The sequence below is a fragment of the Coloeus monedula genome, assembly GCF_965178545.1.
Source record: "Coloeus monedula genome assembly, chromosome: 21".
Classification (NCBI taxonomy): Eukaryota; Metazoa; Chordata; class Aves; order Passeriformes; family Corvidae; genus Coloeus; species Coloeus monedula.
In genome coordinates this window covers 9581656-9604516 of record NC_138801.1, presented here as the reverse complement: position 1 = coordinate 9604516, position 22861 = coordinate 9581656, and the positions used below count along the sequence as shown (strand labels likewise).

The following is a 22861-nucleotide window of genomic DNA, read 5'->3' as shown; positions in this document are numbered from 1 at the left end:
AAAGCAATGGGGTGAGCTGTTGTGATGAACATGCAGAGAGCCCTGGTGTCACAGCTGGGCTCTCCCTCTTCCAGGAAAGACTTTGGAAGCACAAGTCCAAATGTCTGAGAAGTGCTCGGGGTTATAATAATTCTGTTGGCTGGGCTTGCTAATAAATGACTAGTTCTGTCTCTGCTTTTTACCTTTCCCCATGGGTGTCACAGGCTGGAGAAGATGAAGGTGAGGAGTGGTGATGTTCCTGCTGGGATTCTCCCGGCGAGCGCAGGCAGCTGCGTTACACCAGGAGGTGCAGGCTGGCCCTGCGGTGCCTGGCCTGCCCCTGGGACTACACGGGCCTTGCTTCCTGAGCAGGAGAGCTGCTTTATGTTGTGGTTTTACTAAATGAATTCAAAGCTTGGCCTTCCTCCAGGCAAAGTCTGGGCCAGGTGCCAGCGGAGCAGCCCCCAGGGAGAGCACTGGAGCAAGGAGGGGCCAACAGCAGGGAAGAGCAGAGGAATCCAAGAAGGCAGATTTGCCTAGAAAACAGCTCTGTTTCCATCTGCTGGGTCAGGAGTTGCTATAGGAACTGGGATGATAGAGGCAGGGCCATCTCCTGGGCCTGTCTGTGTGTGCGGAAGGAGGGAGGAGTTACTCAAGTTTGAACATATCATGTGTGTGCTGGTGGAAAGTTGCAAGGAATGTTGAAACTACAGCCTGGCTCAACCTGTGGAGTTCCAAAGAGACATGGCAGTTGTTCCCTCTGCTCAGGAGACCCTGGCAGAGGCAGGTAGGGTCCTTCCAGCTTAACCTGGCTCTCAGCTTGGGATCAGCTCTCTCCCTCCTCTCCCCTCGTGCTTCTTTCCTTGGATAAAGCCTTTGGAGACTTTCTGGGAGTGGTGGAGGGGTTTGTGGAGGTGGCGATGCTGGGAGGCGAAGGCTTTGCTCCCTGGGCTGGTAGGGAGAGGGTGGCTCTTCCCACCCCGTTTTCCCTCCTGCAGCTCTGAGGGGGTTCACAAACTGTGGGTATTCCCTCAGGGATGTGTGCCTGGGCACCTCTGGGACATGCAGGGTGTTTTGTGGGCACAAATGTGATGCTGGCTGGGGGGTTCTGGGCAGAAGTGGTTTCTGGGGCTCTCAGGGAGTGCGTGCAGTGTTTGAGCTCTGAGGTGCTGCTGAGATGTGCCAGGGCTGAGGCTGGGACAGATGTGCAGAAACTGGAGCTGGCAGCAAGTGCCTTGTGGGCAGTGGGAAGGTGGGGGAATGTTCTCCTGTCCCCTGAGCCCCAGCAGCTCCTGCCCTGCACGAGTTGTGGGTGTGCATTGCCTATGTTCACTCACCTCCTCTCTGGAGGAGAGGCAGACCCTGTCCCCTCCTGAAGCACCTACTGCAATTTTGGCCACCGTCAAAATTTTCAGGCTCCCATTTACCCTGAGACATGGGAGTATGAGTATGCAGCCCCTCCAGATGAAATCTGATTTATTTCCTCAGTAAACCCATTTTTTCAGGTGCTGAGAACTTTCCAAAATAGCTGTGTTTCCACCAAGAGTGTTCTGGGGTCGCTCACTGCTCCACAGGTATTTCTTTAATAGGTTTGGCTGAAATTTCATCTGCTTTTTTTGTGTCACAGTAGATAATCTCTTAAAAAAAAGAAAAAGAAAAAGGTGGGTAGTGTTGTTTTTCTTTTTGAGAAGCTGCACAATAAGCTGCTGAAAACTGAAATGTGATCTCTATCCACAGAGGCAGAGCTTGCCAAACTGGCTGGGATCACAGCCCACCTACTCAGGCACCCATCTTATCACAGGCACAGGAAAGCCCCAGAGCCTGAGTGCAGCCAGCTGTGGAATAACCTGCCCGTGTAGGAGATAACTTTCTGGCCACATTAATTACTGGTTTGCTTATGGCTGGCTAGAGGAAAATTTATCTCCAGTGTGCTCGCTTTCACTCTGTTAATGGAATTGCAGATGTTCTTATTATGGAGATCTACTTCCAATGTTTTATTGAATTACTCCCACATTGCTCTGTGGCAATATGTCCCAGAGGCTCAATGCACATGGTATGCTGTGGAATTTCATTTCCTCAGTTTTAATTTGTTGTTTTTTAATTTTAGTTCACTTTCAATATGGAAAAGAAGTAAATGGGGTCCTTTTTTTTTTTTTTTTTGGTTTAGGCATCATTGTTTTACATGTTTCTTTTTTCCCCTCTCATCTCTCCTGTTTCTCTTGCCTTTGCCTCAATACCAGGATTTTCCTACTGCTACCTGCCTTATGTGTAATTGCTAAATCTTATTACATCTCTGTGGGCTTCTGTTTTTTGTTCTGTCTTGAGAAAATTTAATCAGAATTGGTCATTCTGCCTTGCTCAAGTTGTGAAATGCTGCTTGAGCTTTTTCTGTGTTCTTGGCTTCTCCTTTGTTTATAAGCAGCACATTTGGTTTGATTGCTTGAAATACATTGTGGTAAGCAAATATCTTCTCTGTCTCTAGTCATGGTAGGTATTTTGCTGGAATGTTTAATTAATGGCAACTTATCTCTGTACATGGGGAGTTAAATTTTATCTTGCAGAGCTGTACTAGTAAATAGTAAACCCAGTGGAACATGGTTGGATCTGCGTGGAAATCCTCACTGGAGTCTCTGGGCTCGGTGCTGTGGTTTCAGGTGATGTGTGAGTGTTGCCACTCACTGCTCCCATCTCTGCCAGGCACTTCATAAATTAAACTTTAAAACCACTTTGGGTCGTAAACAAAGTTTGCTGAAGCCAAATGCAACAGCTGTGTGTACCCAGACTTGGCTGCCTTGGCTGGAGGTTGTGCTCAGCCTCTGGAGAAATGGTACCCACTGAGGTCACAGCCTGTATTGTCTCCTCTGGCTCCTGGGGTGCTGTGGGAGGGCTGGAGCACTTCCCCCTCGCTGCATTTTGGTATTTGGAGTTATTGCAGTCTGTGGAATGCAGTGAGGGATGATAAGTTATTCTTCTTTCTGATATTGGAAAAGCTTCTTCAAGTCAGTATCTTCCTGTGGCTGTAGGGCATGGCTCTTCACTTTTATTAACATTTTTTGGTGATGCTGGAGCAGAGCCCATAGTGCTCCTCCAGCAAAGGGGCTCTGTGCCAGCTACAGGTGCTCTGAGTTTTATTTTTACAGATATGAAGAGCAATTGCAAAACTCATAAAACACAGCTTTTGAGAATATCGTCATTTCTGTGGTGGTTTGATGGAGACTGGATGGGCAGCTCAATTAGCAGATGTTCCAAAATCCTGTTTCTGGTTTGATTTTCACTGAACTCTCTTAGCGTTTGGCTTCCACCCTTGCAAAAGTCAGCAGTTCTCAGGTATTACTGCAGCTCTATGCAACTGTTTTCTTCTCTTCTGGTTTTGCAAAGAGTTTGCCCCAGTAATCATGTTTTAGCTTTTAAATAGGTTCAGCTATGAGCAATTAGCAAAACAGAGGTTGTAGATAAGGACCAGTTACTGTAAAGTCAGTATTTTTGAAGGTAGGCAGTTGATAAGGAAAGCTAAAGATAACTGAAACAGCACAGCAAATATATCATGGGGCAGTGAGAAATATTTTAATATCTGTATAACAAAATAGATTTAATCGGCAGTGATTATATTGTTGGGAAAGGTTAAACCTGATTGCTGATGACAATGCAGAGAAGTAAAACATTTCTTTCCCATTTTTGTGGAGAAGCTGGATGATGTTCTCTCAGAATATCTTCCGTTGCACTGGTGACCAGGGAGGGTGTTAAACCCAAGATAACATTTCAAAGTCTTTTGAAACTTGAGCAACACTGGGACTTGTTTGTTTAAAACTAATTGGCAAATCAGCTTTCTGAATCCTGGCTGCCAATTTGTAATAAATCTGGGAAGACCAAAGGAGTTCCAGAAGTTTGGGAAAACATAAATGTTGTAGCAGTGTTTTTAAAATAGAGAAGGGAGCAGGTAACCAGCAGGCAGTGGAGACCAACCTCTGTCACATTAAAGGAGGAGCTTGCTCAGCGATCCCTGTGCTCTGATGGAAAGCTTTATTGAGATTCCTGCACTGGTTGCCAAAAGTAGCTGCACTGACATCCTATACCTGGATCCTGAGGGATCCAACCCTGCTGTTGACCAAAGGCTGCTGCTCCCAGGAGGCAGAAGAGGCTTTGCTTTGAGAGCAGGAGTGTGTTGGATCCCCTGGGCAGGGACTGATCCCTGGCATGTCCTTCATGTTTTCCTGGATGCCTCAGCATGGCTGGTGGGCTCTGAGCTGAGAAACACCCACCTGAGCAGTTTTGGTGGGTTCTGATCCTTGTCCCCTGTGCCAGGGTGGCCGAGTCTGTCTCCCTGTCGCTCGTCAGCACTGTGTTGAACAAGCTGATTTAGAAAGTGCCACCTGATACCCCTCAAAAATAGTTACCAGTGGGAATGTGATCCCTGCACTCTGTAAGCAGAGGGCTGTGGAGTCGTGCTCCTGCCACGCTCTGACACCAGTAGGGGACAAACTCAGTTATTCCCAAGTTTCCCTGTGAACAAGTCAGTGGGAGTCACGGCAAAATCTGAGTAGAGCTGTCCCACTGCCTGGAGGGAGCCTCTGTCCCGCCAGAGAGAAACTTGGGAGAAAATATTAAGTAAATTAAGTAAAAAACTTGGCTTCCCTGAGCAGGGGCCAGGGTGGTTTAGTTGGGACAAGAGGAAGCTCTGGGATACCCAAGAGCAGATTATCAAGGAGGTGCATAGCAGGAGGATTGACAGCGATTGTCAGCTGAAATAACAGGAGGTTCTGCCTTGGCATAAAGAGGGATAAAGTTTTCTCTCTGCAGACGGTCGAGCAGTGGGAGATATTGTCCAGAGAGGTGGGGGAGCCTCCATCCTTGGGAGCTTTTAAGACACAGCTAGGCAAAGCCCTGCACAGGCTGCTCTGACATTGGTGCTAACCCTGCTTGGAGCAGGAGGTGGGATTAGATGCTCTCCTGGGGATCTCCTCCAGCCCAAATAATTCTTCGACTCAGGAACCTGATCTCCTTCTGAGTGCAAGTTTGAGCGTGGTTAAGTAAAAGGTTATGGTGGAGCCCCCTGAGAATGGGGAGGGAGGAAGGTGGTTTCGATTGAGTGCTCTTAATACCCCATCTGTCATCTCTGTGGTTAACGTGTCGTGGGGATGGTTGCTATGTGAGACTCTGCAGTGGAAGATTGTAGGTCTTGAGAGGAATTGCTGACTTGTAGCTGATATATTTTAAGGATTGTTTTAAAAAAAAAAGGCAAAAAGCTGGAGAGAGATGCCAGTGTGAAGGAACAGTGAAATTGTCACTGTGCTGGGTGCTCTTTGGGCCTGTCAGGGTGGGAAGGAAGTTCTGGAAAGGGGCAGAAAGGGACACTGCTGCTTGGGCAGGGAGAAGGGAGGTACTTGGAACTGCTGGTTTGTGCATGGTCTTGTTTGCCTGCCACTTCTGTCCTACAGAAACAGCGGCACTGGAGCCTGGAGTTGGGAACTGGGAATTAGAGCCTCTGCAGCTGAGGGGATGTGTATTTTGGAGGGTGTGCTGGAGGCTCCCCTGCCCCTGCTCTGGGTGGGGGGTTCCTGGGGAATGTCCATGTCCTGAGCAGGGGGCCTGGCAGGTCTGGCTTGGGTCATGGGAAGTGTTTCCAGGATCCTCAGTTGAGATGAGCTGAGTTCCCATGCCCTGGGTTGGTGGGGAAGCTTTGGTTTTGGTTTAGCTGCGCTAAACCCCACCATTGTGGTGCAGTGGATTTGCATTTCCTTATCTTTGGCTTTGTCTTTCTAATGGTTTCTAATCTTGGCTTTGTTACTTGGATGGATTAAATTACATTTAATGCATGTTCAATTATCTCCAAGTCTGGTTTTGTGACAGAAGTGCTCTGGGCAGTTTTACAAACTGAGGACACCCCACTCCTGCAGGACTGGCTGACAGGCAGTGGGAAAAAGCTGGAGGATTTATTGGTCTTGTGCAGAAACACCGGCACCTCTCTGGGCTGTAGCTGAGGCACTGCCTCGTGTTTGAGTCCACGGGCTGAAGCTCCTCCAAGTGTTAAATGCTGTGGCGTGGGTGACCAGAGTGCTGTTTTTCTCCTAAAATCTAGCAGGAGTGAGCTGTAACTTTCTTCATAACCCCATTAAGATGTTTGGTTACAACATGGAAAACGAGGCTCAAACCCTCCTCAGCCTCAGGGCAGGACTATCCCCCACCTCTTAAGAGGGTAACCACAAAGTACACCCAGACCTCGATTCTTTCCTCTGCCACTGCCTCAGACCCAGCTCTGTGATGTCCCCGTCCCCACCCCAGGTGCCACTCCTGAATATTGTCCTTTTAGTTCCACATTCGTGTCTCTTCCAACAGGTCTCCTAATGCCACCTCAAAGATTATATTGGAGCCTATTCCTGTCTCAATTTCCTTGTTCCTGCGATTTACTTCTCACACATATCTTCATTAACCCAACCTTTTCACCTAAAATCTGTTTGCTTTTATCTGTCCAGCCTTGTTGCTGCTCCGGACATCACTCTGTGGTGTCACTATTTCTGCCCAGTGTCCCCCACAATGTTCCTAACATTACAATGGGTTTTTCCTCTTTCTGACCATCTCTGTTGGTGCCTAAATCCAAAATCTCCTGCTGTAGCCTTGCACCTCATGCCAGGATCTTGCTGGCCCTGCCCAGCTGCCCTGTTACTCTGACACGATGATTTTTGATGTCCCTGTTGGCACTTGGTTTGTCCAGGTGCCACCCACGTGTCGTGCAGAGACCTCTCCATTGCTGCCTGGTAGATTGAATCCAGGGAGAGAGAAACCACACTCTGAGTTCACCTGAGGGGAAATTTGTTGCCTTCTTTTCACACAGGGCTCCTGCTCAGGCGGTGTGGCTTGGTCCATCCTTCACCCTCCAGCAGCTCTGCTGGAGTGGGTGGCCATATTTTTTCAGTCTTGTGCCAGTATTAGAATTGCAAACTGAGCAGAACATTTTAAAAAGTGATCAGAATTCTTTCTGCTAAGTGTTTTTATCACCAAATTCTGTTTTGTCCAAGCTGGAGTTGTGTGGGCTCCAGGGGAGGACTGCTGGGTCTGGGGTCTCTCAGATTAACTCTGAGGCAAAGAGAAATGCTCTACCATTGTTTTGGGAGCCAGAAAAATGGAAATCACACTTCCCAGCCTCTTGTTTCTTCAAACATCAGATACTGCTGCAGTTATTAGCTTTGCTGCTTCCTCCTTGAATTCCTTTAGGAATGCTAGGAGATGCCATCCTCATTGTTCCTGGACCTCTTCTGGGGATGGCTTGATTTAGGATAGATCCTCCTGTCCTGCACAGGGCTCTGTGTGTGATTCACTCTGTGTCTTGCCCATGACCGTGGAGTTTCTTGGCGCAGCTCTGGGCATCTGGAATGGGATTCCTGCAGCAAACCCTCCGGTCCCACTCCGGGGTAACGATCTGCAAAGGAACCAGTTAAAACAAATGCCTGTTTCAGTTGGGATCCAGAGAGGCTTGCAAACATGCCAGACCTCCGTAATGGATCTCTGGAGGGAGAACAGTACCTGGAGGAGCTCCAAGTCCCACCTTCTTCATGCACATCACTAAAGAATAGCTCCCTCCTGTGCTCACTGAGCCTTTCTGTGCCGGGGACAGCACTGGGTCACAGCCAGCTGCTGCTCTGTGGAGGCACGGACTGGCTTTTCAGGCATGGTATCTGCGAGTTTATTGGGGAAAAGTGCCCTCTTTTGCATTTCTTGGTGAGTTTTTCAACTAGTAGATTTTTTTTTTCCACTCTCCCAATGATTGTAACAGGATTTTATTCTCCTGCAGCCAGCTGTTAGCAATTAGCAACTTGATCCAGTCGGGCTTGGGAACAGAGTTTAACACTTTCTTGCCTCTCAGAGGATGTTGCTAATCCTTTTTTTGCTGGTTTCAGGCTTGTGCTGTAATTTTGGCACTTGGTGTGTATGTGTGGGCAGGGTGGGAAGATAGGCGTGAGTACAGCAAAGGACTCTAATGCAGCTGAAAGAAAAGTATTGAGCCATTTACACAGCAAAAGTCTTTAGTAAAATGATTTCCAAGCAGTTTGTACGAAGGGTTGTATTTAGGAGTAATTCCAGTGTGTCCTAGCTTTGGGAAGTGTGCAGTTTGGGAGTCCAGTCTACTCCTGGCTGAGATTAAGACTCAGCACCAATCAACACCAGTAGTTCTTTGAGCAGTGATTTCTGCAGTTGGAGCTCCTGAGTGGGGCTGAACCTCCTTCAAAATGTTTCACCCTCCAAAGGGGTGAAAACCACTCTTGGTGACCGTGCTTAGAACAGCAGCTGGTGTGGAGCACTAAAAGATGAGAAATGGCCTTGTTTGCTCCCTCTGTGCATCACCTCTCACAGGACTCACTGACAGGCACTTTGTGGTGGTCCAGGACTGGGAACCAAATGTGATGGGAAAAACAAATCCAGCAGAACCTGAACCAGCTGCTGAAGTCCCTGTGCAGGGCTGAGCTGCTGGAACAGTTCACCACTGCCACACAGAAAGGTGAGAATTCATGTTACCAAACTGGGAGTGACAGGACTAGTCCAGACCAGCCTTTTCCTCTGTCAACAGCAGAGACACATCCAGAGAGGATTCATCCTGCTTGTCTTGGATACTGTTTAGGCGAAGGCCAAATTTGAAGTTAAAGCCTTGATGTTGATGACAGGTCCCTTTCTCAGGTCCTGTGGCAGGACTGTCTCCCCTAGTGCTGAACTCTGCAGTTCCCTTTGCAGGTCTGGCTTTGGGAGCTCCCAGGACACCTTGGCAAATCACCTGCATAAATGAACACTCACCAAGTCTGTCTTCAAACTCTGCCCCAAAACTGTCTTTACAAAGTCTGCCTCCACTTGAATACCCGATGTCTCTTCTCTGTGGGAGTTGCAGCCTGTCCTGGGATGGTGGGAATCGCTGTGTTTTCATCAGCGATCACCTCCTTCCATTCCAGGGGGAGAGGATGACCTCGGATGCACAAACAGCTGGAGAGTGCTTGGTCAAAATCTCTTCTGTGGTCGCCAGACCCTCCTGCTGAGATCTGGGCTTGTGCTTTGCTTTTGCAGGCTCACCACAGGGGATGCCACGGGATCACAGATCCTTCCCAGCCCTGGCCAGGGTGCTCATGTGGGAATCAGGAGGTGGCTGAAGCAGGAGGGACCTGGTGATTTTAAGGTGTTCTTTGGTTGCCTGGCTGGGTACAGCACGGCACAGCCACAGCCATTATTAGCTCCCCCTCCTGCCTGCATGTTTGGCTTCCTTCCCAAGAAGGCCCTTAGTTGTTTTTCAGGCTCAGAGCCATCTTTTCTGATGGAATCCAGCAGGGACAATGGCCAGTAGCATATCCTTAGGAAAGAGAATAAAAACAGGGCAAGCTCCAGTGATTCTAACCCCGATTTAACTTCTGGGCGTCCAGCAATCTGCGGCTGGGGGATTTCCCAAGCCAAAGGTTTTACCTTTGGATTTAAGAAGCTGTGGTGTATCTGTCTGTTGTGCATGTATCCAGTTCCTTGGGTATCCACGGCAACTCAGGGCTGTGACTTGTACAGTTTAATTATGTTGGGTGGGAAAAGAGAGCCTTTTGTTACCAATCTCTGAGCTAATGGCATCTGATGCTCCTGCATGCATGCCTGCACTGGCACAGTGATGGGCCCTTTTATAGCCTCTCCTCCTTTGCTAACAAATCCCAACAGTCAACGTTGCCTTTTTACTACCACTCCGAGGATTCTTGAGCAAACACCCTCTGGTCCTGGCAACTTTACATTTATTGATTTGTTCTGTTTTCTTTTCTCCTGGCATTCCATTATGAGACAGAACCTCTGCAAAGTTATCCTCCAGGGTGGGAGCCTCCCGAGACTCTTTGTAGTGAATGTGGACAGAAAGAATTCGCCTAGCTGCTGATCTGACCTCCTGTTCCTTTAGGTGTTATCATGGCTTTCCGATGAAATCGCCAGTGTTTAAGCCCTTTGCTATTTTCCCGGTTTCCAAACAGGAAATGAAGTGTGCTCGCCCGTGTGAGTGCACATGCACTTTTGGGAGCAGTGGGGATGTGCAGGGAGAGGTTATTTTCACCCTGTTTTGGACCTTTATCTTAAAGTTGTGTGGCAACTTCCAAGGTGCCCGCTTGGCTACTTGGTGCCAAGGTAGAGGTGGATAAAGCCTGCTTGGGGAGCCAGGTTCATTTGTAGCTGCAGTTTCACTACTTGTTAATTTAGTAAGGAAAGTGAAGAATTGATATGGGAGAGATTCCTTTGAGGGAGATTACGTTGCACTGGACTTGTTTAAGAGCAGTTAAGGGCGTCCATTCATCTGCCCAGGAGCCATGGCAGCCAAGGGCCTGGGAGATGGGTTGCATTGGTAGCTTTAGGGCTGATGTAAACAGTCAAGTGATGATTGGTTCTTCACGAAATTTCTGATCTGGTGATGAGCAGAGCAGGGCTGAGGTCAAAGACACTCTTGAAGGCAGGGAAGATTGCCCAGCCTGTCACAAGGCAATGACACACAGCAACCCTACAGCACAGAGAAGTCCTCTCTCTGGAGGACTCATCCTCTCTCTCTGCTTTGTCTTTCAGAGATGTAGATGGCAGCTGCTGCCTTTGAAGGACTCGCACCCGTCTGACCCTGCGCAGCACCTCCGGTTGCTACCATGATCTTCTGCATGTTGCTGCTGGCCTCCCTGCCCGAGCCCTCTGGCACCGAAGTCAACCCTGGTAGGGAGCTGCCAGGCTGGGAGAGGACTCATCTCCCACCTTTTGTGTGCTCCTTCTCAGCCTGTCTTTGCTTCTCACGGGGACTGAGTGTAAAGGCTGCATGTGGAGATAATCGCTAACGTAGTTCCCCAATGTCCTCTGGACTGAGATGTTCCCAGACAGTTGTGCTGGATTGGGACACTCTCCTGGCAGTCCCAGGAAGCCCCAGGCACATGGACATCCTCCTTTCTCTGCCCACCCAGGCCTGTCTTGAGCTCTGAATATCCCTGCACTGCTCTGACTGTGTGGCCTGCAGAACAAACCTGGCTCCAGACTGGCTCAGAGGTTCCATGCTCGCTGTGGAAAACAAATTACCAGTTAGCAAAGCATCAGCCACAGCTCTCCAGCCAGCAAGGGGCATTCTGGAGAGAGAAGTGTGGAAGGGAAGATACAAAACCTTACCTTGCACAGAGCTAGGGTGGAGATAGGGATATGAGCCTGAGTCCCTGTGGAGGGCAGGACCTCTTATGCTGCAGCATTTGGCAAGATACAGTCATGATGACGATGGATAAGATAATGGTCTGCAATGTGTTGCAAAAATTCCTCTAATGAGGTGTTTTGAGCTGGAGACAGTCTGTGAAATAAATAAATTTAATCCTTTTCCAGCTTGGCTGAAGGTGTGGTGAGGCAGCAGTGCTGCCCTGAGGGCTTGTGCTGGCTCTGCCGGGGCTGGCTCTGTTTGTTTGGAGCCCTTTGTGGCTGGCTCTGACCCTGCTCTGGCCTGTGGATATTTGCAGAGGTTTGAGGTTGTGCTGCAACCAGCCAGAAGTGCAGTGAGGGCTGTGGGGGGACCTCAGCAGCATTCCTGGGCTCCCTGTTACACAGCATTCCCTGCACTGTGCACCCCACCACACACCCAGCGTGGAACTGGGGCTGCCATCTGGTTCTGGTGGTTAAACCTCATGGAGAAAGGGTGATGAGAAGAGAAAGGGTGATGGCAGCTGGAGGGTCAGTCCCACGCAGATTCCTTCTGATGGTGATTGGTACAGGAGTCAGTGCACCCAGAGGTGCAGGAATACCTCTTCCATGCCAGCTCCAGGGAGGTGGGTGGGCTCTGAGCACAGGTCTGTGGTCCCACCCTCCTGCAGGAATCTCTTCCACCAAGAAATAACCACTCACACATCTCAGCTCTGCCTGTGACATCCTCAGGCAGCTCTGCTGCCCCAGCTGCTCTGATGCCTCTGCCTGGAGCTGTGCCCTGCTCTTCCCAGACAGATTCCAGCACCATGGCCCAGCTGGTGCTCCTTGGCTGTAATGCCACAGGCTCCATGGGTTATCCTGACCTCCAGATCTACTCCAGGAGCAGCCTGAAGTATATCCTGCATGTCCTTATAAACCACAGGGGCTGCTGTGTGGGTGATTTCAGACCTGTGTAGCAGGGTCCTGGTGAGTCTTCTTGTCTTGCAGCAGTTGTTTGACCTCACTGACAAATGGGCTGGGCCACCTCTCTGAGCCCCAGTGTCTCCTGAGTGCACAGTGAGTCCTGGTGGCACCTAAACAGAACCCAAGGATGGTTTTGCTCAAGATATGTGCATTTGGTGAGAGCCTCATGCTGCTTGTTTTGGTGAGAGCTGTGCCCACCCACAGAGTGCATCCTTCAGTGCCAAGGACGCTCTGGGTTCTGCTGCCAGCCCTGGGCTTGTGAACAAATGGGTTTTGTTCAGGATTGCAGGAAGACTCAGTCCCCCAGAGTCCTTCCCAGCCAGCTCTCTATCTGGCATTGCTGGACAGTGTGTGTCTGACCTTTAAATAAGGTGTGACCAGACAGGACTCGTGCTGCAGGAGCACAAAAAGCACTTTCTGCTTTCAAATGGTGACCCCACCCTTTTGGAAAATCTCCATGTGTTTACCCACAGTTCAGCAAGAGTTGTACTGGTCTGTGGTGGGACAGGTGAGAGTGACCACATGGGCATGACAGGCTTTTCATTAAACTTGCCTGGTGATTTTAAAAGAAATGAGTGCTGATCTTTGTTTGCCTGCCTGGTGATTTTAAAAGAAATGAGTGCTGATCTTTGTTTGCCTGTGTTCCCATTTGCAGCAATCTGTCGTTACCCCCTGGGGATGCACGAGGGGACCATCCGGGATGAGGACATCACTGCTTCCAGCCAGTGGTACGACTCCACAGGGCCCCAGTATGCACGGTGGGTTCACCTCTGACAACAAATTTAGTCCTTTTCCCCTCCAGAAACCCAATGTGTGGTTGAGGAAGAAGATCCCCCACCCTTAAAATCTCATGTGCTGCTTCTGTATTCAATCTGGTTAGAGCACAGTGAGAGGCCAGGAGGCAATGGCAATGGTCACAGCTGTGATACAGGAAATTCTGCTTAAATATTAAGGACAAAAAATCCTTCTCCATGACAATGAAGTGATGGGACAGGGACCCAGAGAGGTGGTGGTGTCTCAGTGTTTGGGGATCTGGCTGTACCAGGCCTTGAGCAACACAGGGTGGCCTTGGAGCTGGCCCTGCTGTGAGCAGGGGATTGGACTGGAGACTCTGAGGTTGCCTCTGACTTCCATCTTTCAGTCACTCTGTGAATAAATCTCCAAAGGATTTGTGACTTACAGGTCAGCCAGGGACAGTGCCCCTGGGATTCTTGTGGAGTGCTTTAAACTAAGTCATAGGAAATCCTTTGCAAGTATGAACATTTCAACAGCATCGTATTGAGGAAATGGGCTGTGCTCACTCTGACTCAAAAACCTTGGAAAGGCAGAGTTAAGGAATTGTTAAGCAAGCAGCTAAATGATTTTCTTCACTGTCAAGGAGGCCTAGAGTCCTTATCATAAGCTTTGCTTCTTTTTTTTTTTTTTTGTCATTTTATTTCTCTCAAAGCTGCTAACTGATGATTCACAAAAGAGTTGCAAATGTGAATTTCCTTAGAATTGTTTGTAGTGGTGATATCAAACATTCCTACAGCTTTGGTGAAAGTCAGGTAAGAATTTCAGGTTAACTATGATACTGATATTTTTATGATGAATTCAGGCAGTCCAAAATCATAAAATTCTCCTAGTACTCAATTATTATTTTTTCTTAATATGTGGTAGAGCAATGATGCTCAGTGTGCTGTGTTTTAATGGTGTTTGAGCAGGCCTGTGGGTCTGAATGCTGGGAGATTTGTCCTCTGAGCATGGCTTATGTCCAGTGCTGCAAACACTCTGGGCATCACTTACCGTCTGTTACCATCCTCTCTTTGCTGGGGCAGCTGGATGTCCACAGGGTGAAGGCATGAAGCTGACCTTGTTTGGTCAGAGTTGTCCCATGCAGATGTCTGTCCCTGTCACTTCAGTCACCCTTCCTGCCTTTTTTAGAGCTTCTTTTACTTGCTATTCTAGTGTTAGAAAGTCTTGCACAAACAGCTGACCAGCCAGAGATTAAAATCTCCTCTGGGCTGAGCCTTGACCTTCCGTGTCTCCTCGCGGGTACCACCTTCCCTGGTGCACTCACTGACCCCATCAGCTGGAGGTGGGGTTAGCTGTCTGAAAACCAAGGGCACTTCAAGGGCTTGCTGTTGGCTAAGAAATCCCTATTGCTAAAAAACCCACACATTTTTCTGGTGTCCAGATACATTTTTTACAACTACAGCTCTCACAGTATTCAGCTTAGGAGCAGACACTTCCCACCACTCTCCTGGCGGTGTCCTGCACCAGCAGCTCTGATGACTGCAGGAAATGTGAAATATGTGTTTAAATGACCCACAATAATTTTGTGGCAGAGCTTTTCTTGCTAAAATTTATTTTTAAGGTTGCTCATTTTTGAGCTTTGTAGAGCTGCAGGAGGTGCTCAAGCAGAAGTTCAGGCCTTACCAAGTGGGGTTCAGGAGCAGTGAGGATGCACTTTAGTAGCAAGGTGCTACAGAGCAACAAGCAGTTCCCTACTGAGCAGCAGGATTGTTTCTGATCGAGGTGGAAGTTCATGTCTGGGAAAAAAATTACTTGGAGTAGTTAATGAAAGAGATCTGGAACTGAGGAGCTGTTCTGTATATGGCAAAAGTGCCTGTAGGACTTGAGTCTCATCTGACCATCATCCCAAAGGGCAGAGGTATTTGGTAGCCACTGCTGATTTGGTTGCTTCCTCCCAATCGAAGTTCCAGGTGTTTCCTCAATTAATCACTGGAAATCGGATTCTTTTTAATGCCTGTGGTTTTCCCCTCAGGTTACAGAGGGAAGAGGGGGATGGAGCCTGGTGCCCAGCTGGTTTGCTGGAGCCTGAAGATGTGCAGTTCCTGCAGATTGACCTGCACAAGCTGTTCTTCATCACTCTGGTGGGCACCCAGGGCCGGCACGCCCGCGCCACGGGCAAGGAGTTTGCCCGCGCCTACCGCATCGACTACAGCCGGAACGGGGAGCGCTGGATCTCCTGGAGGGACCGCCAGGGCAGGAAGGTGAGCGTGGGGGGAGCTGAGCCTGCTTGGAAAGCTGCACTGTGCAAGGCACATCCTCCACATCCTGCTTAATGCACTCTACTTCATCGTGGCTCCACTGGAGCAGCGTGTTCTGCCTCAGTTCTGTGCTTGCTGGGCATCATCCAGCAGCGCTGTGTCATTCCTGACGTGGGGAGCACTGGGATCAGCAGTGGCCAGGACTGGAAACTGCTGCTGGGTTTGTCTCACACACAACTGATTTGGGTTTTCTGGCCCCGAGTAGCGGCGTGCTCAGGAGCAGCAACCCCACGGTGTGGAGATGCCACACAAGGTGCATCGTCTCATTGCTCCTCTCAGCAGATGGGCAGGATTCCCAGCTCTTCCACTTGGAGCTGCTGCAAAGGTGGTTTTTTTTCTGAGGGGATGTCTGAAACTTTCTTCCTTTGCCCATGTCCCCTGACCTGATCCCCCAAATCAGGAAAACTGTGGCTCTTCACTACCTGTCTGTGCATGTCCCAAACACCACGTGGGCATCCCTCTTAGACACCTGCTTCTAAACAAGCTTAGAAGCTGCCAAACAGATGCCTGTTTTGAGATTTAAAATAGGAGGGGGTGGCAGGGAACTAAGGAGTTTCTGGGTGTCTGATAGCAGTGTTTGGTGTATGGATGTTGAGGAGGAAGGAGTTTACAGAGTAGGAAATGTGCTGAGCCCACACACTCAGAGGCTTTCCCCCTCACCACAGTTGTCTCATGCTGTCTGCAGACCTGAGCACAGAGCTTGGGGCTGGCTGAGCTCTGGTCATGTTCATAAGCCTTTGTGAAACTTCCCCTGGGAATGAATCCCCTGCAGCTCATCTGGCCTGGTCACCCTGCCTCAGACTGGCTTGTGGAGTCTGAAGACCTGAGTCAGACTTGAGAGGTACTGGGTGTGGTGATGTTTTCTTGCACTGGGGGTGCTTTGAAGTCCCAGCAGGGTCTGCACTGCGGTATTTGGTAGCAGCTCTTGGCTTGTTAATGAATTATTTGCTCCCTCAGACCTTTGATCAGCTGTTTGGCCACTACCATTTTTTTTTTGGTGGCACACATTCTGGTGTGTGCTACAAAAGCTGTGTTTGTGGGATGGGAGAGGAAGTCAAAATAAACAGTGGAGTGTTCCCAGGACAACGGTGGCACTGAGGGGAAGGGGAGAGTGAAGGTCCCTGCCCTATCACTGCACTGTAGCAGGATGGGGTGGCTGTGGTGATGCTGAACACCTCAGTCCAAGATACCTCCTGTGCAGCACCAAATACTGCAGCACCTCTGGAACTGTGTTGGCTTGTAAAGGGCATCAGGACCCTCTGCCTGCTAACTGGTGATGAGGGCAAGCTCTGTTACCTGTTGCTGGAATGCACGTGGCTCACCTGAAGGAAGGGGTTGCATCCAGGAACTGGAGCTCTCTGCAACATCCACTCACACCTTCACCCCCACCTGCCTCTCTCCTCTCCCTCAGTGCTGCCTGGGGGGGTCTGCAGCAGGCAGGAGGTGAAATGGCAGCACCCCTCACACCCCACCAGCCACAGAAGGAGCAGGGGAGCTGCAGCAGCTCCTTCCCTGCAGATTCCACACGGGGAAGCTCCCAGGTTTCAAACAAGGGGGTACCACAGTGCAGCCCAACAGCACAACAGGAAGGAGTTGCTGCTAAGGCTCTCTCTCCTCCAGGTGATCGACGGCAACACCGACACGTACGACGTGGTGTTGAAGGACCTGCGGCCTCCCATCATCGCGCGCTTCGTGCGCCTCATCCCCGTCACCAAGGCGCCCATGACCGTCTGCATGAGGGTGGAGCTCTATGGCTGTGTCTGGCACGGTGAGTGCCCGTTCCCACGCCTGGCACTGCACTGCCCGGGGCTCCCCTGCACCCCCACGTGTGCAGAGGGAATCCCCGGCCCGTGGAACTGCTGCTGTTGGTCCGTGTCATAAATTAAAGTGCCGTACGGACAGAGGTGGTGAGAGGCTGCTGCTGCTGTGTTTCTGAGGTGTATGGCCTTCTTTTTTAGATGGTTTGGCATCCTACAGCATCCCTGAAGGAGGGACAATAGCAGCTCCTGGCTTCCCCATTGTTTATCTGAATGACTCGACCTACGATGGCTACCAGGAACGCAGGTGGGAGATGTTGTCCCGTTCTCTCTCTGTCACTGTGCAAATTCTCTTCTTTCCTACTCACCCTGTCACTGGTACCTTGTATCCCAAACACTTCCTCATGCTTGTAGGATGTTGCAAGGTGCTGGGTATCAATGTATTTATATATTATCTGATGTTTTCACATGGGGCTGATACAGTAGAGCCTGGATATTAAAAAAAAAAAAAAAAAAAAGGGGGTTTTATGTAGAGAAATTAGTAGGTGTTGCATGTAGCTGTCCAGCACTAACTTAGGAACCTGCTGGAGAGTGTCAGGGAGCTGCAGATGTAGGTGCAAAACCCAACCTGCTAAGCCAGGACTCTTTGGAACTACTTAACCTCTAGTTTACGTGCTTGATTGGCTTGGAAGTAGGAATCTGCCTCTTCCAGCTGTTAATCCTGGTTTGGAGTTCAAAGGCACCTGTTCCTGTGCTGCAGTGACAGGAGGGCTCACCTGGGATGGACTTGCAGAGCCAAGGACTTGCAGAGGGTGTCAGGATTGTGCCACATTGGCATCTTCTACTCTGGAAAACTGCATAATGGGCTCTGCACCCTCAGACAGGAGTGGAATGAGGCAGAGTCCTGGCAAAGAGTCCAATCAGCCTGGGAAAGAGCCAATAACGCTCTCCTCTTGCACAAGGAGCAGTGCCAGAAGTGATCCTGGTTAGAGCTGGCTGTGGTCTCACTCCCCCCTTCCCTGCTTTCCTGTGCTTGCCTGCAGGACTTTCCCCACTGCTTCCCCCAGCACAGGATGAACAGAGCTCCTCCCATGCAGCTGCATGGTGGGATGCTGCACTTCCAGCTCTGTTGGGAGAACACACAGACTCATTTTCCATAGTCTGGTTTTGTTCTCCAGAGGCTCTGGCTGTAGCTCAGCTTTGCTCTTAGTCCTTGACACCAGTGCAAAAACTTCTGTCTTTTCCCAAGCTGGGAACAATGTTAAAATCCCAGCCCAAACAGCATCAAGGTGGTGCTGCATAAGAACAGGGAGTGAGTTCTTGCCCAGGATGGGTTAAGAGTAGGAAAACTGATGTTTTCCTGGTCCTGGTTGGAAGACCCATGTGGTTTCCCACTGGAGCTCTGGCTGACTGTTGGTTCTCCCTGGCCAGGCACCTGTATGGAGGGCTGGGCCAGCTCACAGATGGAGTGCTGGGGCTGGATGACTTCACCCAGAGCCACCAGTACCGTGTGTGGCCGGGCTATGACTACGTTGGTTGGAAGAACGAGAGCTTCAGCAAAGGCGCTGTGGAAATGGAGTTCCAGTTTGACCGCCCACGGAACTTCACCTCCATGAAGGTAACTCAGCCTGGACCCTCTCCAGGGGCACAAGCCTTGGGTCTAGGGGCTTCCAGGTTGCCCCTTTGGGTCATTGAATGGCTTGGAAGGGACCTTAAAGCTCATCTCGTTCCACCCTCTTCCACAGGCAGGGACACCTTCCACTAGACCAGGTTGCTCCAAGCCCCGTCCAACCTGGCCTTGAATCCTCTTCCAAAAGCATGAGGATACAGGAAGTGCCTGACAGCAGAATTTGAGCAGGAGATACCCCAAGTTTTCCAGTGTAGAAAGGTGAAGCAGGTGAGCACTTGCTTCTTCAGAGCTCAGACTCTCCTTCCAGTATTTGGCTTGAAGGAATAAAAAGCAGACACCTGAAGCAGTGTTTAGGCAGCTGAGATGGATTTAGGATGTAGGATTTACTGACCCTGGAGATAAAGGAATGTGGCTGCGCTTCCATTTTGATTTCTCTGGATGCCTCAGCCTGTGCTTGTGCTGTGGGAAATTGTTTGAACACACAGGAAAAACAAGAGCTGAACTTTGGGTCTGTAGTAAACAGCAGGATCTTTTAAAAAGGATTGGTGGCTTTTCTTGTAGAGATTTCAAATGAAGGAGAACCCACCACATCCTTAAGTAAATTGTTTTGGTGGTTACTTACTCTGGTTTTATTTTGTCTATTTTTAACTTGCAACTGTTGGCTCTTTGCCTGCTTTTGCTGGCAAAAATAAGAGTCCTGCCTTCTCAGAAATCTTCTGCTTCTCAACCTTGATTAAACCACTCTCTTAATCTTTGCTTCAGTAAACTAAGTTGGCAGGACTTCTCAATGCCTTCCTGGTGAGACCAAGGGTCATTTTTGGAGCTGTCACCCAGTCCTTTCTTTCTTTGCTGATTACTCTTTTGGAGGTACAGAATCTGGACCTGGATGCAGGCTTTCTATCAAATTGCACAAAAGAATGGTACCAATTTCCTGCTTTTGGATGATTCCTCTTTGTTTGTGAATCTTGTGATGATATTAATCCTCCAAGCCAAGAGAGAGGGAGCCAGTGGTCATTAAGGTTTTGGGATCATGCTAAAAGCCAGTTCCAAGTTATTAGTGTCCAGGATAAAAGTCCAGTGTGGAAAGCATCACTTATATTGTGTCCCTGAGTTCACTACCCTGACATGAGTCAGTCCTTGAGATTATTTTAGGCAATTCCCTCCCTCCTGTTTAGTTTATTTTATTGCTGTTGATTCTTCTGTCTCCCTGAGGTCATTGAAAAAGAGTAGCAAAAAATTTTGATTTAGGAATCCATTCCTGTCAGAAAATCAGAGAAGAATTTGTGCCTTAAAATTTGTAGCATTTACTAGTTGACAATATTTAATCAAATTAATATAATACACGAGCCCACACTGGGACATTGGGGACAGATGCCTTCCAAAAATCTGTCTTGTAAACACAAGCATCCTGATAAACCAAACACATCAGATCATAAAAACAGCTACTTCATCCAGCACTTAATTAAAAAGCAGTTCTGATTAGCATAAATCAATCTTTATTATTTATTGAATGTTGCCTCTTTCAGCTTTGCATTTCTTTTGTGCAGGCCAGGTGGTCTGTGGATAATTTTTGCATCCTCTTACCTGTTAGCTTTATCCCAGTCCTCTGGGCTTCCCCAGTATCTGAGGAAGTATTAAAAATAAATGTTAGTAACATCACAACTGCATTGCATAGGCTTGCATGCTGTAAAGTTGGACTTTAGTAGGAGATGTTTGCAATAGAAAATGTCTCTGTATCAGTCCAGGATGGAAACACATCCAACTCCTGCCCAAATATGGCACAAATTGTATATTCCAGGCGTCAGGCTTTCCTGCCTGCTTATGAATGACTGTTTCTCCTTGTTGAATAATGTTTTCTATGCTTCATCTGGTCCTAATTATATGCAAATAACCTCCTTTTGTCTTTTTGCTGCTCATCAGGCCTGTTGTCCTCATTACTGCTTCACTGCTTTTCACTGCAGGACCTTACAGAGGCCAAGCAATTAATAGGGTTCAAGGCTGTAGGTGGTTTGGAAACTGTTGTTGTCACCATGGCAAATCCTCCATAGCCATTAGGAAATGATTCCTGGAGTCGCTGGGGAGGGTTGGACCACTGTGGCTGTGAGAATGGAGCAGCCTGAGGGATACTGAAGACTTTGAGTCACCTTATTTCTTCTGGTTCAGATCAGTGGCCACAGTGCTGAGATTGTGGTCCTGAGCTTCAGGTCTGCGTGGCAGAACTCCGTGGTGGGTGTTGAAAAGGAGCTGGGTAAGGTTTGCATTGCTGACTGACAGTGGAACAGCATAAAGGAAGCTTCCAAAGCTTGTCCCTTTTCCCAAAGCCTGCTTCCTGAAGGCCTGGGGGAGTGCCAGGTGTTTGGTGGTGATGGAGATGTCACTTTGATGCTGCAGCCTGCGAGCAAGGAGAGAGAAAGTTGCTCCCAGCTCTTGGAAGGTAAAACACACCCCAGCTAGGGAGGTGTGGAGTCAGCCTGGGAGGTGCTTGTGAACTGCTCAGTGTGAGCACGGGTTGTGGAGCTGCAACGGGGAGATGAGAGGGTGTCTCTGTTCAGTGAGGTGCTGTTGTGCCAGCACAGTGATTGCAGTTAAACTCCAGTGTCTCCAGCTAAACCAGGGCTGCAATTGCAGCAGAGACAACCTGATGCTGAGCCACCAGGAGAGGCTGATGGATGCAGGCTTATTGTGAGGGTTTTCCCCTCAGAAAACTCATAAAAAAACCTCATATAAAACTCAGATCCTTGATTGTATTCAAGGTGCAGCCACAGCAGGGTGTGTGTCACAGGGGAGTATCTTTTTGAGTTTGTACTCGTTTGTGGTTTTCGGAAGCCATTAGCTTAGACTGCAGGTGCCAAAAGTTTCTAAATGCTAAAGAAATTTAGAAGACAAACCTCATCTAATGGCAGAGATCAATTGTGACATCTCACAGCTTCAGCTGGTACCTCAAAAAAGGGACCACAAAGAAATCCCTGGGATCTCTCATGCCAAGAGGGACAGAAGAAGAATCCAAGAGCAGTATTAGGGTCTGGATTCTCCTTGCTCTTCATTGCTTCACTGTTTCATTACCAAGTGGCTGCTGTGTCATTGTTTCCACTCTGGCCTCTGAGATCGGTTTCTGTGGGGGTTTTGGTGGGTTCAGTAGTTCATTTTTTTAACATGGTTGTTACAGCTCACAGACCACAATCTGTGGGCGGTCCACTCCAGTTATTGATCTTTAAGTAATATTTAAGCTGCAGCTTTGTTTATTCTAACTATTATTAATGATCAGATTGTTACCTACAAGTTTCACTACAATCCATATTTCCTATTATCAATGATCAGATTATTAGCTCTAGGGTTTACTCTAATCCATATTTGACTTGCAGTACAGAACCGTGTAGTTCAGATTAAGTTCAGCTTGTGGCCTAACAATTCCAGCTATTCATGTCAAGCAATTCAAATAATATAACATTTTTAACACTAAGAGTTTAGGTGTGGTTTTTCTTTCCCTTCTTAGGTTAAATGTTCAAAGAGAATTGGTCTGCAAGGCTTTAGATTAGTACAGGGTTTGCTTGATTGATTTTTATATGGGCCTTTTGAAGAGCCTGTCAGAGTTTGACCATGAATGTAGCTCTTGCAGGTAAAGTTCAGAGCTGTTCCAGAGCAGCTTTTTGCACAGGTGTTCCCATTGCATGCTGGAACAAGTCACTCATTCTGCATTCTTACAGGGAGATACTGGGCATGGAGAATGTTCATGAACGGAACATCCTTGGGGCTTGATTTAGTCCGTTGTCCTCTTCCCAGGTGCACTGTAACAACATGTTTTCCAAGGGGGTGAAGATTTTCCAGAGGGTGGAGTGTCTGTTCAAACCCCGCCTGATTGCAGACTGGGAGCCCGAGCCTGTGGGGGTGGCGACGGTTTTGGATGACAAAAACCCCAGTGCCAGGTTTGTGACCGTCCCCCTGCAGCAGCGCGTGGGCAAGGCCATCCTGTGCCGCTTCTACTTCGCCGACACGTGGATGATGATGAGCGAGATCTCCTTCCAGTCAGGTGAGTGCTCCTGCGGTCAGGCAGGCCTGGAGAAGCACAGGGAGCAGAAGAGCTGGCGTGGGAGTGCAGGAGATGTGGGGCTCACAGGAGTGTAGCACTGTGGGCTGCACAATGGGAAGGAGGAGGTTGTGCAGGCACTGGAAGGGCGATGCAGGGGCTGAAAGGTTGGGTGGATGTTTTCCAGGCTGCCACTGATGCACATGTGCAGAAGCACGACCTGGGCAACCAAAAATTGGGCTGCAGAGCAGTTGTTTTTTTTTGAAACAGATCACAGAATGACAAAGTATCCTGAGCTGGAAGGGCC

The 22861-nt window shown here is 48.9% G+C and overlaps 1 protein-coding gene across 1 annotated transcript in view; it reads left to right on the top strand.

Annotated features, from left to right (window-relative positions):
* Positions 1-22861, top strand: part of LOC309581063 (discoidin domain-containing receptor 2-like) — a 51258-nt gene that overhangs the window by 15363 nt on the left and 13034 nt on the right. The window contains exons 2-8 of the mRNA XM_082295476.1: positions 10531-10668; positions 12746-12848; positions 14858-15086; positions 16764-16911; positions 17102-17207; positions 18332-18518; positions 22311-22557. Coding sequence (XP_082151602.1) covers positions 10605-10668; positions 12746-12848; positions 14858-15086; positions 16764-16911; positions 17102-17207; positions 18332-18518; positions 22311-22557 — 1084 coding nt within the window. The 5' untranslated portion in view covers positions 10531-10604. The remainder of the gene's footprint in view (positions 1-10530; positions 10669-12745; positions 12849-14857; positions 15087-16763; positions 16912-17101; positions 17208-18331; positions 18519-22310; positions 22558-22861) is intronic.